Source organism: Mastomys coucha, unplaced genomic scaffold, assembly GCF_008632895.1.
Source record: "Mastomys coucha isolate ucsf_1 unplaced genomic scaffold, UCSF_Mcou_1 pScaffold22, whole genome shotgun sequence".
NCBI lineage: Eukaryota > Metazoa > Chordata > Mammalia > Rodentia > Muridae > Mastomys > Mastomys coucha.
Genome location: NW_022196905.1, coordinates 92,332,930 through 92,347,088, shown reverse-complemented (window position 1 = coordinate 92,347,088; position 14,159 = coordinate 92,332,930). Strand labels below are relative to the sequence as shown.

General features: G+C 45.0%; 1 protein-coding gene across 13 annotated transcripts in view; it reads left to right on the top strand.

Moving 5' to 3' along the window:
* The window catches only part of Tmem150c (transmembrane protein 150C), a 79,384-nt gene extending 68,311 nt beyond the window's left edge, over window positions 1-11,073 (top strand). For all 13 annotated transcript variants that reach the window (XM_031336927.1, XM_031336929.1, XM_031336928.1 and 10 more), the window contains 3 exons: window positions 2,386-2,513; window positions 4,902-5,079; window positions 8,948-11,073. In XM_031336927.1, the coding sequence (XP_031192787.1) occupies window positions 2,386-2,513; window positions 4,902-5,079; window positions 8,948-9,156 (515 nt within the window). In that variant the 3' untranslated portion in view covers window positions 9,157-11,073. The remainder of the gene's footprint in view (window positions 1-2,385; window positions 2,514-4,901; window positions 5,080-8,947) is intronic.
* The last annotated feature ends 3,086 nt before the right edge of the window (window positions 11,074-14,159 follow it).

Sequence of the window (14,159 nt, the reverse complement as noted above, 5' to 3'; positions counted from 1 at the left end):
GTCAGTGTGAGAAGTCATGCTGGATCTGTGTTTGTAGGTCAGTGTGAGAAGCCATGCTGGATCTGTGTCAAAGTTCTAGCACAATATGTCCACAAAGTTAAATGCTCGCAGATAGTTCCCAGGAAAAGACTTCACTAGTTGTCTTCAGAAGAGATCAACTGTGCTGTGACATCATAGAGTGTGGATTAGCAAGTGTTCCCATGGGGCACTGTGCCACGCCCTTCCACTCTGATCTAAGTCTGTTTTATCAGTCCTCTCCTACCTTCTTCCTCCTGTTCCCATCCTAGCAATGAATACAGTGTCATGCTTTTGTAACTAATAGATTTCTAGTATAACCCTTCTTGTAACCCACAGGCTTCTGGTATACCTCCAGGGATATTGGTTGTAGAACGGTTGTCAACTTGGTTATTCTCTGATCAGTCATAGGCCTTAGCTGGAACATATGAATCAAATTTTATTCCCACTGCTGACCAGAGGTACTCAGAGTTACAAATGAGCTCTGGATAATACAGCTCAATACAGTGAAACCTAGCTACTTGGGAAATGCAAATGTGGATTCTCTCTGTTAAAGGCTGGAGAGACGAGGGTCTAGAGTGAAGGTTAAACCCTTAGTAAATAATTTCCAGTTAAATTGCTATATAAGTAGGGTAATTTTGTCTTTTCTGATGAAATATATCAAAATAGTCATAGGAAATTGTTACTACATTCCCTTATATATGGATATGTTTAAGTGAATTGTCAATTATCTTTCTTCATTTATAGACTAACTTTAAACACACACACACAGAGAGAACTATCGCTGCATAAGTAATAATAAAAGGTGATTTTTACGTTAGTGACTTGAGTGCAGACTGTCCTCAAGGCCTCTAGAAGTGGATTGTGTTGATAGGCCAGGGCTGTTAGATATCCACGGAAGGCCTACCTTTTCTGAAGAGAAACAGAGGAGGAGTGAGTAGATGGGAGGGAGGTCAGGGTCTAGGAAGGGACCGGGAGGAGAAGGGGGAACTGCAGTTGGGATGTAAGGATAGATAGATAGATGGATAGATAGATAGATAGATAGATAGATAGATAGATAGATAGATGATATATGGGTGGATGGTAGAATGGATGAATGGATAGATAGATGAATGATAGACAGATAGACAGATAGAATTAGGGTTTGAAATCTAACCTCCATTCTATCTTTATATTCTCAATTCACTTTTTAAAAGTGAGTGATTAATATCACTTGAAAGAATTACTTTTCAGTGAATGCGGTTTGTCCAGATGTGACAACTCTGTCTTCTTACCCATGTCTTCTGGCCTTTCTGTTCTAACACTACTATAAGCCAAAGGCGATTGGCCAGCGAATCCTGGCATGTCCTTTGTCCCTGCCTTCTTGGTTTGTGCCACGCTTCTGAGGTACTCTCCTGACCCAGTTTGAGCTTCACCAACCTTGCTTTTGAAAGCTCTGAGAACAGCCCTGTTAGTGATGCTGTCGTCCCTAAATCACTGGAAGAGAAACACGCATGGCGCTGCTTCGGGTCCCCAAAAGTTCAGAATAATAAGGCATATGAAGAGTCTAAGCATTGAATGAAGTGTTCCTTTGAAAAACTGTCTGTCTGTCAAGAACTAGAGGCAACTAAGGAATGCTGAGAGTGGACAATAGTCTTCCCCAGGGAGGAGCACGCCAGTTGGTTATCCAATATCAGACAGTCAGTCCTGAAAACACACTGACAATCGGCATTACACAGACCAAGCAGTTGTATTATGTATTTAGGAATATGTATATATACATATACATATGCACACATATATGTGCCTACTAACAGTTCATGAAATAGAGAAGCCATGCATGAGTACATATGCATATGCACACATATATGTGTCTACTAACAGTTCATGAAATAGAGAAGCCATGCATGAGTACATATGCATATGCACACATATATGTGTCTACTAACAGTTCATGAAAAAGAGAAGCCATGGATGAGTTTGTAAGACAGCGAGCAGGTGTATTTGGGAGGGTTTGGGGGTTGGAAAAGGAAGGAGAAAATGACATTCTATAATCTCAAAAATAAAAAAATAATATTTGTTTATGGTGAGATTTAAGATGTGCTATGAGAGCCAGCCATGGTGGCTCATGTCAATTATCCCAGCATTCAGAAAGCTAATGGAGGCGAATCCTGGGTTTGGGCCTGGACTACATTCTGAGTTCCAGGGCAGCCTGGACTGCATAGCCTGGACTACATTCTGCATTCCAGGACATCCTGAACTACATAGCAAGACCCTGTCTCAAAAAAAGTTTTTAAAGCATCTTACTTTTTTTGCCATGGTTTTAGACTTTTGCCTCTGTCTAGGCTTGTGATTTATGTACTTTAATTTTATGGTTTGCTTCATCCCTAGCCCTTGTGGTAGCTGTTCTGCGCTTCATCCAGCTGAAACCAAAGGTTTTAAACCCATGGCTGAATATCAGCGGCCTGGTGGCTCTCTGTCTGGCGTCCTTTGGAATGACCTTACTTGGTAATTTCCAGGTACTTCCTCTGGCATTTTCGCCTCCCTCTCATGCTGGTAAGATTATTCGCACCCAGATTGTTGCAGCCTGGGGTATAGTCACCGTATGGCCCATGTTATTCTGCATGAACTTCAGACACAAGTAGACACTTGGGTTCTGCATCCCCTGTCCCCAAGGTCTCCACGCCTGTTCCCATCCGACACAGACACGTGAGTGCTAGCTGCAGGTACAGATGCCACGAAGGCTGGGAAGTAGCTCACAATAGCTGGGCTTCTCTCCAAGGATTCCTTTTGCGGGCGGCTCACATTTTCCTTCATTACAAACTGTATCCCAGTGTGCTTTCCTAGATAACACTGAGCGGCGTCTATGATAAAAGCGTGCATTTCACAGTAACAAGTGTATATGAAAGTCAGGGTGGGAAGGGTCCAGAATCCCTGATTCACACAAAGATGTGTTAACTCACCTCCTAGAACTCAGAGGCCTTGTGCACACACCTGGAAGAGTAATTTCCTCTTGTCTTGGTTCCGTTTTTTTCTGTAGTTGGCTAACTTCCCTGCCTCCCTTTGCTCCACATCCCCTGAACTGTGTGCAAACAAAATATATATCCTGTCCTCTTCCCTGACCTGTTGAGTGAACTCCAGATGACAGAGACACTCAAGCCCCTCAGCGCTCTGCTGCACCCGTGTCTTTGTTCTTATCCAAACATGCTAGCGAAGGTTTCTGCAGCTTTCTCGTTTTCACCCTTACTCCAGCTGATTGATTCATTAAACCAGGATCATTTACTCCTCAAGGCTTCGCCTTGGCACCCAGCAAATCAATATTTTTTGCACAATGCATTGTCAAACAACCCTATTCCATATCAAGCTGGGTAACCAGAAAGCTGCACTCTTAGAGTGAATGGCCGAGGATAACAAACTGCCACGAGCATCTCTGTTGAGATGGCTGCCAAGATCTTGTGGTGGCCTCCTCTCTTGCCTGCAAGGGCTGCAGATGGAGGTGTAGCTTAGTTAATACCCACCCCAGGGCTTTGAGCATTGATGAGTACTAAAGTGCCTATTTCATTCTGCAGTCCTAGAAGAATCCCAGAAATGGGTCTTGGAGAAGGACAAAATTTAAAGCTATGAATGATGACACCCAATGAGAAGAACACCCTTGCTGGCTTATCTGCTGGGAGTATTTAGAGAACAGATAATCAACCCCCTAGCATATGGGATGAGAAAGGTTCCCATCACTGCCTCTTTTTATAAATTTCAGAAAGTTTGAACCATATGACTGTATCACCTAATTTTAAAAATCAGGTAAAATAGGAGTAATACATGAAATGGGTTACATTCAACATGAAAAATGGATTTCCTAGAAGTGAAATTTAGCTTGAAGAAATCATTGCTTCAAGTAAGCTTTGAAAATATACCTCTCGAATTATGGAGGGGGGGAGGAGTGTGGCTTCCTAGCGAAGAGTGGGAAAGGGTATCTATAACCAGAAACAATAGAAAGATCATAAGACAAAAGTATCATTAATTTGGTGCAACACTTAGAGCAACACTGTCAAATAGTAAAAGAGCTAAGGGCAGTATAAAGTTTTAAAATAATCTTTCACCCTGGTTTAAAAGCTGTCTCCTGGGCCGATTTCATTTTCCTGTAGGTGCAGTTAAAATGCAGATGATTTTATAAGGAGTTTTTAGTGATAGGCAGCTTCTGCAATAGCTGCGTAATGAGGTGGAGAGTTTTTACATCTCTAACAGCCAACTGAAACAACCCCGAGGAGTCTCAGGCTTTGGACTCTGCAGAAGCCTTGAGTATGGATCTTCAGACACAGTTGTTCTCTAATGGCTTGTGGATCTGGTTAATGCTCAGAGCTTACAGTTTTCTTTATTACTATAGGAAAACAAAACACAGAGAATTCCTATTAACATTGAGTAGGCTTGTGTTACACAGACAAGCCAGTTGTCCCAAGGGTATCACTGTGTGCCAACCAGAACTGGCGATTCTCAGTAAGCACGCATCCACACATCCCGACCCTCATTCTCTTTCAGCTTGAAAAGCAGAATCTGGGATGTGTGCCCATAGAAACTTGACATTTCTCTTTTTATGTAATTCTCCTGCTTTTTAATTTCCTTTCCTTAAAAGCTTTTTCTGGAAAATAAATTCAGGAAATAGATCCCTGCCTCCTGCAGGGTTTTCTAAACAAATGTTTTAGGTTTTTAGGTTTAGGTTAGATTTTTTTTCCATCCCTCTCTGTGGATTTTAACCATTTGATAATCAACACAAAGAGGCTAGAGGGGCCAAGAAGCCCAACATTTCTAATCTCTGTAGCCCCGTTCCTGAAGATCTTACCCCATCTCTGCCCCCATAGTTGCTCACAGTCTGTGTCTCAAATGAGCCTCCCCCTTCTGTCTCTGTCTTCTAGCTCACGAATGATGAGGAAATCCACAACGTGGGGACATCCCTGACCTTTGGGTTTGGCACACTGACCTGCTGGATCCAGGCCGCATTGACACTCAAAGTCAATATCAAGAATGAGGGGCGAAGAGCTGGAATCCCACGTGTCATCTTGTCAGCTGTCATCACTCTCTGTGTAGTCCTGTGTATCCTTTGAGGGGTCTCTGTCAAGGACAGTAAGTCTTATGTGCAGAAGCCCATTGCCCCTCCCCGCATATAGAAAAACTGTCAGGTCAAAAGGGGTCAAAATGAACCTATCACTTTGTGTTCTACCTTTAAAAAGGTGTGGCCAGGGGCTGCAGAGATGGCTGGGTGGTCAAGAGCAGTGGCTGCTCTTGCAGAGTACTGGGGTTTGATCCCCACCCGCACACGGTGGCTCACAACTGCCTATAATTCCATAGAGAGAGCATGCTGTGCCTCTTCTAGACTCCTCAGACACTGGGCACACTATGGGTACATATACATACATGCAGACAATGTAATCATGCACAAAAAATAAAAATAAGTCTTTAAATAAATAAATAAATAAATACTAATATTCAGGTATGGTGGATCATAGATATAAATCCCAGAACCTTCGAGGTGAAGGCTAGAGAATTGGGAGTTTAGCATTTAGTAGTCTTGCCTACATAGTGAGTTCAAGGCTACACTGGACCACATCAGACCCTGTCTCAAAAATAAATGCAAATTTAAAAAAATCCTATCAGACCATATTTTTATACCAAAGAGCCAAAGAGAGACAGGTAACTTAAGCCAAAGCAGGTTCTGCTCTCTGAAGGTTATTCCAGCTGTGGGAAAGGGGGCGGGCGCGCAGGCAGGCGCTCGGCCTCCAGCCATAGATCCCATTCATGGAAGCCACGGTACAGAAATCCAAAAGTGTTGTGATTTTTTTTCCATCTTAAAAAATGTATCTGTGACTGTAAGTCTTGCTCAGGTTAGGTTATTGATTATCCTTAAAATGAATTGCAGGGGATAAATGTTTATATCTCGCAGTATTATATGTTTTCCTGGGAAACAACTTCAGGAATGAGATGGCCTGCAGATGTGATTTTTTCCTGACTAAGTATCTGAGGCTTAGGGTGCTGTGCGCTTCTCTCCCCCTCAGACATCGAAACAAAGGAAAAGAGAAAAAGAGGAGCTGGGCAAAAATCAGCCTTTATTCCTAGTGAACAGGGGAGATCTCTCAGACTCCATCCACACCATCATCAACAAGCAGAGGAAGGAAAAGGCGGTGTGGGCCTTACTCCCCCAAACCCCAGACAAGTCCCAGAGAGCCAGGCAAGCCAGCGCATAGCCCTGGCCCAATAGAACGCACCCGTTCCTATCTATGTTGGTCACTCTTCTGTTGCTGTGATAAAATACTCTGAACAAAAGCAACTTAGAAGATGAAAGGTTTGTTTAAACTTACAGATCCATGGGGTTCGAGCCCATCATGACAGAAAAGCATAATGGTTAGAGCAGGAAGCCGGCTGTTCACTTTTTCACCCATATACGGGAAACAAGATGAGGAAGTAGGGCAAAGCTATAAAGCTTCAAAGCCTGTACTCGGTAACATACTTCCTCCAGCAAGACTTCATCTTCTAATAGTTCTGTAATTTACATCCCCCCCACACACACCAGCCAGCTGGGGATGGAGTTTCCAAATGCACGAGTCTGTGGTTGGCATTTATCATTCAAACACCTACCCCACCCCACCCATCAGTCACACTGAGCACAGAGCAGATGGAAAAATAATCCGCCTTTGTTCCTAGTTAATTGATTAGAATGGCTCGGGCCTCATCTACACCCTGTAGTAACCAGTATTTACTCAGACAGGTTCTCCTCAGAAGAGGGAGTCATGATTCCTATGTGGTCACACACAGCTAACCCTTACACACCTCAGTCAGTAATCTCCAGTGTCTGCAGAACGCTTACCCCTGTCTAGGTGTCGTTCTAAGCGCATGAAATGTATTGATTCTTTCAATCAGAGCTTGAGATTCATAGGTAGGCTAATTTGTACAGGATCACACAGATGCAATATGATCAAAGAAATCAAAGCTGCCATTTCCCCAACGAGTTAACCCAGCCCTGGTGACATTTTTTACCCTCAGTCAGAAGAATGCACAGACTTTCCGTGACTCTGGGGCTGACAGCTAATGGTTCTGATTAGATTACATCTGAACACTTGGAAGCGCTGCTGCCTAAGTTAGAGCTTCTATTCCTACGATGAAACACCACGACCAAAAAAGCAAATTGGGGTTTGTTTGGCTCACACTTCCATATTTCTCTTCATTACTGAAGGAAGTCAGGACAGGAGCTCACACAGGGCAGGATCTTGGAGGCAGGAGCTGATGCGGAGGCCACAGAGAGGAGCCTACTGGCTTGCTTTCTTGTAAAGCGCCGGGGTGGTATAACCCACGGTGGGCTGGGCCCTCCCCCACTGATCACTACTTGAGACACTGCCCAAGAGCTAGATCTCATGGAGACATATCTTCACCTGAGGCTCCTTCCTCTCTGATGACTCTAGCTGTGCCAAGTTAACACAAAGCCCGTGAGTGCAGTTACGTAGTGTGTGTGTTTTCTGGATCCAATCTCTGTCAAGACAGTAGACATTGCTGAAGTAGTCTCACCTGCTCTTATATTCGCTGGAAGTCTCTGAGATGTTAGGACTGTGTTAGTAAGGACAGAGCACAGGTATAAAGTAAGTCCTCAGAAAAATCCAGATAAATTTGATTTTTCTGAATAAATGTTTTTGGTTCTTAGACTGTTCTTATTTCACCAGAACATGCTGTGAGCTTTTGCTCTTTCCTCAGCCCCCATACTTCCATATCCATGGTCATATGTGCACACACTATATGCATTACACATATATGTTTCTTTGATATAGGTGTATGCACATTTAGGGAAAGGATTGTCATCTAAATATTTTATTGGTCTTTTGAGATTATTTTGGTTTTTTTCCAGAAGTTTTTAAATTTTAAGTTTATTTTTACATGTATGACTGTTTTGCCTGCATGTGTGCATGCATGCATGTATGTGCACCACCTTTGTACCTGGTGCCTTTGGAAGTCATAATAAGGCGTCATACTCTAGTACTGGAACTATGGATGGTTTTGAGCCACCATGTGGGTGCTGAATGAACTCCATGGAGGCTGAAAGCACGGCTCAGTGCTTAAGAACATGGGTTGTTCTTTCAGAGGACCTGGGTTCAGTTCCCAGAATACGCATGGTGGCTCACAACCATTCATAATTCCAGTTCCTGGAGATCTAATGCCCTCTTCTGACCAGGCATGCACATGATACACATACATATTTGCACACAAAACATTCACATGTAAAATTAAATGAATAAATCTAATTTTAATATTTTAAAAAAAGTCTCCATTATGGCATTTCATATATCCACATATACACGCACGCGTGCATGTGTGCGTGCATGTGTGTGTGTGTGCGCGTGCGTGTGTGTGTGTGTGTGTGTGTGTGTGTGTGTGTGTGTTGATACAAGTTCTCATATAGCGCAGGGTGCCCTCAAACCCATTGTGTAAGTGAGGTGTGCAGAGAACTCTGGGTCCTCCTGCCTCCTTCCCAATTGCTTCTCTTCACGTGCTCACACTGTTTAATGTGCCTAAGAGAGCAGAGTGGCACTATGAGCACTGTGGAGCAAACACTGTTGTGTGGTGGTAGCTGGGGTCTAGATCTCTCATTTAACCAGGCAGGTGTGGAGTTCAGTCGTGAGTGGCCAAGGAGTTTGCGTAAATCCACCAATTTGTGCCTGTGTGAGTGACTTCTGGCAAGCTCCCCACTTGGCGTCCTTTTCATGACTCTTAGTGATGATAGGATCACTATGAGTGTTACAAGAGATTGTGAACACATCTAGAAGCATGCCCAGCACAGCACACAGCTCAATATAATAACCTAATAACACATGCAAATATCAGCTTTTAGCTAGCCCTGTCATATCGCTGTTAGCTTGGCCAGTGATGGGGAGACCGATGTGGTTATATCCGATTACCTTCCTTGACTCCTGCATCCCAGATTTCATCCTCATGGCCCAAGATATCCACATGTACGCAGCCAGGGTCCAGTGGGGCCTGGTCATGTGCTTCCTGGCGTACTTTGGCACCCTGGCTGTAGAATTCCGGCACTACCGCTATGAGATTGTGTGTTCCGAGTACCAAGAGAACTTCCTCAGCTTCTCAGAGAGCCTGTCAGAAGCTTCTGAATATCAGACCGATCAGGTGTAACCCATCAGTTTGTCCTTGGGGGTGCGGTGGGTGTGGCAACAGGGGGAGGGGCCAGGATACAGGACTTGACACATCACCTCACGATGCTTCTCACACACACGGACACATACTCACAGCCACATCTGACAGAAGAGCTTTTCAGGGCAGGTTATTTCTTGAACAAGCACAAGCCCTCATGTATGGAAATACACGCCGTCATACCGAAAACATGCACGACAGAGCCAGAAGCTTGTGCATGACCACCTCCCTGCCCTCGCCCTCCCAGCAGGCCTTGCGCTTCGCATCCTCTTCACGGTTCCAACCTGGCATCTTCCTCCAGCAAAAGTCAGGCCGGCCGAAAGTCAAGCGAAAGTCAAGCCAGCACCCTAAGTCGCCTTCAGCACCGAAGGGCTTGAGGCGAGCACGAGGGGATAGTTTTGGGTATGGTACCGAAACTCTTGAGCAGAAACCTGGGAGCATCTGACCGGATGCACACAACACTAAAGCTGACAGTGGCCTGAGAGGCGCGGGCAGAGCTGACTTCATAAGGGTCGGCTTTGTGGATCCAGAGAGAGAAGCGTGCTACGGAGAGAGAGCAGGAAAAAAGGCTGCCACCAGCATTTGGACTTGAGTCACTCTGCCTGAGGAAGATCTCCAAACGTGAACGTTCGCCAGGACGTGTGCCAACGCCGCAAATGGCACTAGGTGCGGCCGAGAGGGCGTGGCTTGGGTTTTGCTTCCACACTGCATCATCCACAGTTCCAGTTTTATAGCTCATGGCTTGTGTTTTCTTTAAGTGCCACTCTCGTGGGTCTATGTAGGCCTCGTGGACCAAAGGCTAGAACCCAGTTTTGGTTTCAAATATGAAAGGTGTATGCCTGCAAGCTTAATTTATATTTGAAGAAAAAAAAAAAAAAGATTCTCGAAGAATCTCAAAAGATACCTGTGTGGGTGGGGGTGGGTGGTATGAGGGCGCCTGTGGGCTCTGAGGAAAGACAGGACGTTTGCACTCCAACCCTCGTCTGGGTTGGTTGCAAATCCAACCCAGGGGAGATTTTCACATCCATGTATTGCTCAAATAGTATAGTTTGAGGACTGGGAACCTTTCAAATTTGGAAATTATAGAAGCAAATTGGAAACATTGCCCTCCCCCAAATCACCTTGACACAAACAGAGCTACAATACTGCTAAGCGCTCAGAGGTGAGCCCATAGGTGCAGGAGTTCAAGGCCATCCTAGATCCCTGTGCCAACAACAGAGCCAAGCGCACAAGCACCCTCCCCCCAACCAAGTGCGCTGTTTCAAAAAAAATTCTCCCAACTCACAGGGGCCTCGGATAGCCCAGAATGTAATGTGAAAAATGTCGCTTTGTACATTCAACCCAAAGTATAGCTTCCCAAGGAGGGGTTCAAATGTTACATCTAAATCTCTGCTCCCAGCACAGTGCCTAGCACATAATGCTCAATATGTGTCCACTGAATAGATTTACTGCTTTCTGAGTGGCGGTAAGGAGTATCAAAGAGATTCAGAGACAAATGACAGAGTGGAAGCTGTCTCAGGAGTGGAAGAAGAGGGTGGAATCGTCACTACTGGGCAGGGAAGGGAGCAGGAATCCTCAGCGGTGTGTGATAGAGCCTCGAGTAGAGTATCCTCTTATTAAAAAGGCGTCCTACTGTAAATACTCCAGGGTGATGTTTGTTAGTTTTGAAACTGCTGTGGGGTTTCTTTTCTTTCCTTCTTTTCATTTTTATATTCTAAAGATTTTATCAAAGAACAAACAGTTTTATTTTACTCTACACACTCCAAGTTAGAGAGCTTTTGGTGATGCACGCCTCTGCTTTCTTAAGAGTATATGTAACAGCACATCTTAACAGAATCAAGCAAAGACCGACATTCCTCATTGGGATCTGGCCACTAAATAAAGGTGTTTTATGCTAAATCGTGACCTCCTCGTCTCTTACGCGGACAGTTCTTCACGGGTGTGCATATACATTGCCCATGCTTGCTGCTGTAGCTTGAAGAACACGTTCTTTATGTTCGTTTTATTGTGAGGGATACAGCTCAGGATCCATCAAATGGAAGCGGTACATGGGTAAAGGAGAAGGCAGGCCTGGGGCTCACTTGCCCTCAGAGCACCCCACTCTCTCAGCTTTCCAGCCTGGAAGCTACCCACAGCTCAGTTCAGGAGTGGAGTTGACAGATCTCCATCCCAGCTGCCCCCCACCTCCTGGAAGTAGGGAGGTTGGAGGTCTAAGCACCTGGTGACCAGCCTCATCCTAAAGTTACCCCAGTAGTACAAACAGAAGATGACCATTGTAAATAAAGCACTGCTGTTATATTCCATGGGTGTTAGGAATTCCATGGCAGGAATAGAGACAAAAGCCAAACATCTTATCCGAGAAAATGTTTTCATACAATAAAGTTTTAGCATATTCTTTCTCTTCCCAGATCTTCCCCACCTGTATGTCCAATTTCCTTCTCAATAAAAAGCTAAAATCAAAGCAAAATAAAAAGAACACCAATAAGACAAGACAACAAATAATTCACAAAAGGACACGGAGTATGTGTTTGTATGTGTGTTATGCATGGGATCTGCCCAGTTGTGTTGTTGATATGTCCAGTGACTCTCCATTTGAGGAAGCTGGTTTTGTTTCCCAGCACGTACCGATTATAAATATCTTCCTGGTTAGGGGTAGGAAGGACTTTGTGTCCACTTTCCCTTCTCAGTGCTGGGATGCTGTCTGGTTTGAACCTACACAGGCCTTGTGTGCGTTGTCACCGGCTCTCTGAGTGCATACGTGCATCAGCTCTATTGTGCCTAGAAACAGTTTCTTTGGTTTCTGCCTCCTCTTCTCCATAGAGGGGTCCAGAGGGAAGGGGTCTCCATAAAGGCCTCCCACTTAGTGCTCAGTGCTCCAAACTCACTCTCGGCACAGTGTCCAGCTACGGGTCTCTGCTGATTACCATCTACTGCGAGCAGCAGCTTCTTTGATGAGGGCTGAGTCTGTGCGAGCCATTAGGAGTCACTGTGCTGCAGTGAGGTTTCCCCTAGGTTCATGACCTCGTTGGTCCCAGTTCTTGGCCACCTTACGAAGTATCTTGTCCAGGTTCCATGTCATGGAGCAGGCACTAAAATCAGTGAAAAACGGCTGTTACTCGGTAGCAGTGAACCACTACCACAGCAGCACCTTGCGCAGTGTTCTCTTGCCCAGCTTGTAGCTGGGTGATGATGGTGCCTCCTCTCCTCTGACACAGAGCAGAGCACTTCTCAGCACTGAGAACACTAGGGTCAGCAGGGATGAAGCTTCTAACTGGGCATCACCTGGATTTCTCCATGTTCGATGATGTAAGTTGGATCTTCAGGAAAAAAAAAAGACCTTACCATCAAGTTCTCACAAGTCGTGAGAACTCTCAACCCTTGTTGAGAGCCGGTGATGTTTGTGGGGAAGGGTGTCTGTGGGGCCCCTTTGGTCAACAACTTGACAAGATGGCCTAAGGGCTAGCTGGGACATTAGCTTCCCCATTATATGGCGACTCCATTTAAAACACACACGTGTGCATCCATTCTCCCCACCACACCCAGCTCCATGTAGCTTTTCAAAAGGCCTTCAGTGTTGGCCCTCCCCCAACCCCTTCTTCCTCTTCCTTCCCACTTAATCCTACTTAGCATCCCTTTTCTCTCTTTATAACACTGCTCTATTCCGCCTTCCCATTCAGCTGTTACAAAAAAGAAACCTCACAGTCATTACAGAAATCTTACAGATCTTACAGTCACCCTGAAGTGAGGGTCATCCTCAGTGGAGTAACCTAGACCCGAAATGATAAATACTCTATTTCTTCTTACATGTGGATGTCATCTTTTTAAGGTTTAGATATGTGTGATTCAGTCCAAAAAACCCACAGGTGAGGGGAGGTTGGGAGATGGGGATGGGGATGGGAATGGGAATGGGATCTTCCAATTCTTTTTGTTTTTAAACGGTCTCACATACAAATAAAGATGGAGATCAGTGTGTCCCCTTAGAGCTGAGAGTCACAGCACTCATAGAAAGCTGCAAGGGGGAGTCTGCATATAGAATGAGCAGCCCTGGAGGTCAGGGAGCAAAGCTCCATACATATTGTGTTTCGTGTTGTCCAACTGAGCCTCTCGAAGGAGAAAAGGCCAGGAGTATTTAATGGAATCACCTGCCATCCCAGCACTAAGAGGCAGAGGCAGGAGGGCTGGGTTCCATCCAAGGATGAGCTACATAGTAAGACCCTATCTTAAACAAGGAGAGGAGGAAGGTTAAAGTACTGCCATGTATCAACCTTCTGACTCCCAGATCTCCATCCTGATTGGTCGATTCTTTACTAACTAATGGCATCTCCACTGTAAAGTATCTCATTTTAACCCCCTGGACTCAAGCCCTTAAACCCACTCATTGCATAGTTGTCCTGTGTAAGTTAAAAACATCTTCAAGTTATTACAGGGATCTCTTTTCCCTTACTCCTGTACCTGTTCTCACAACCCATGTTTGTGAGGAAATCCTAGCAGTGTCACCTTTGGTGCTGACTTCAAGCCAGTCATGATGGGACATGGCTTTAATCCCAGCCCTCAGGATGCAGAGGCAGGCAGACTTTTGAGAGCTCAAGGTCACAGTGAGTTCCAGGATGACCATGACTACACGGTGAAATCATTTCTTGAAGGAAAAGGAGGAAGAGGAGGAGGACGAGAAAGAAGATGAGAAGAGGAAGGAAGAGGAAAAGAGGAGTACAGGAAGAGGAACAAGATGAGAAGAGAAGAAGGAGGGGGAGGAGGAGGAAGAAGAGGAGAAAGGAAGAGGAAGAGAGAATGAAAGAATGAAGGAACAAAAAAATGAAAAAACAAAAGAACAAAAGAGCGAGGAAGAAAGAAAGAGAGGACAGGGAAGGGGAGGAGGCAGGGGGGAGAGGAGAAGAAGACATTTAAGGCCAGCCTGGGCTATATGAAGCCCTCCTAGTCTTTAAAGGAGACTACGAATCTCTACTGCCACCATCTGGCCCAAGCTG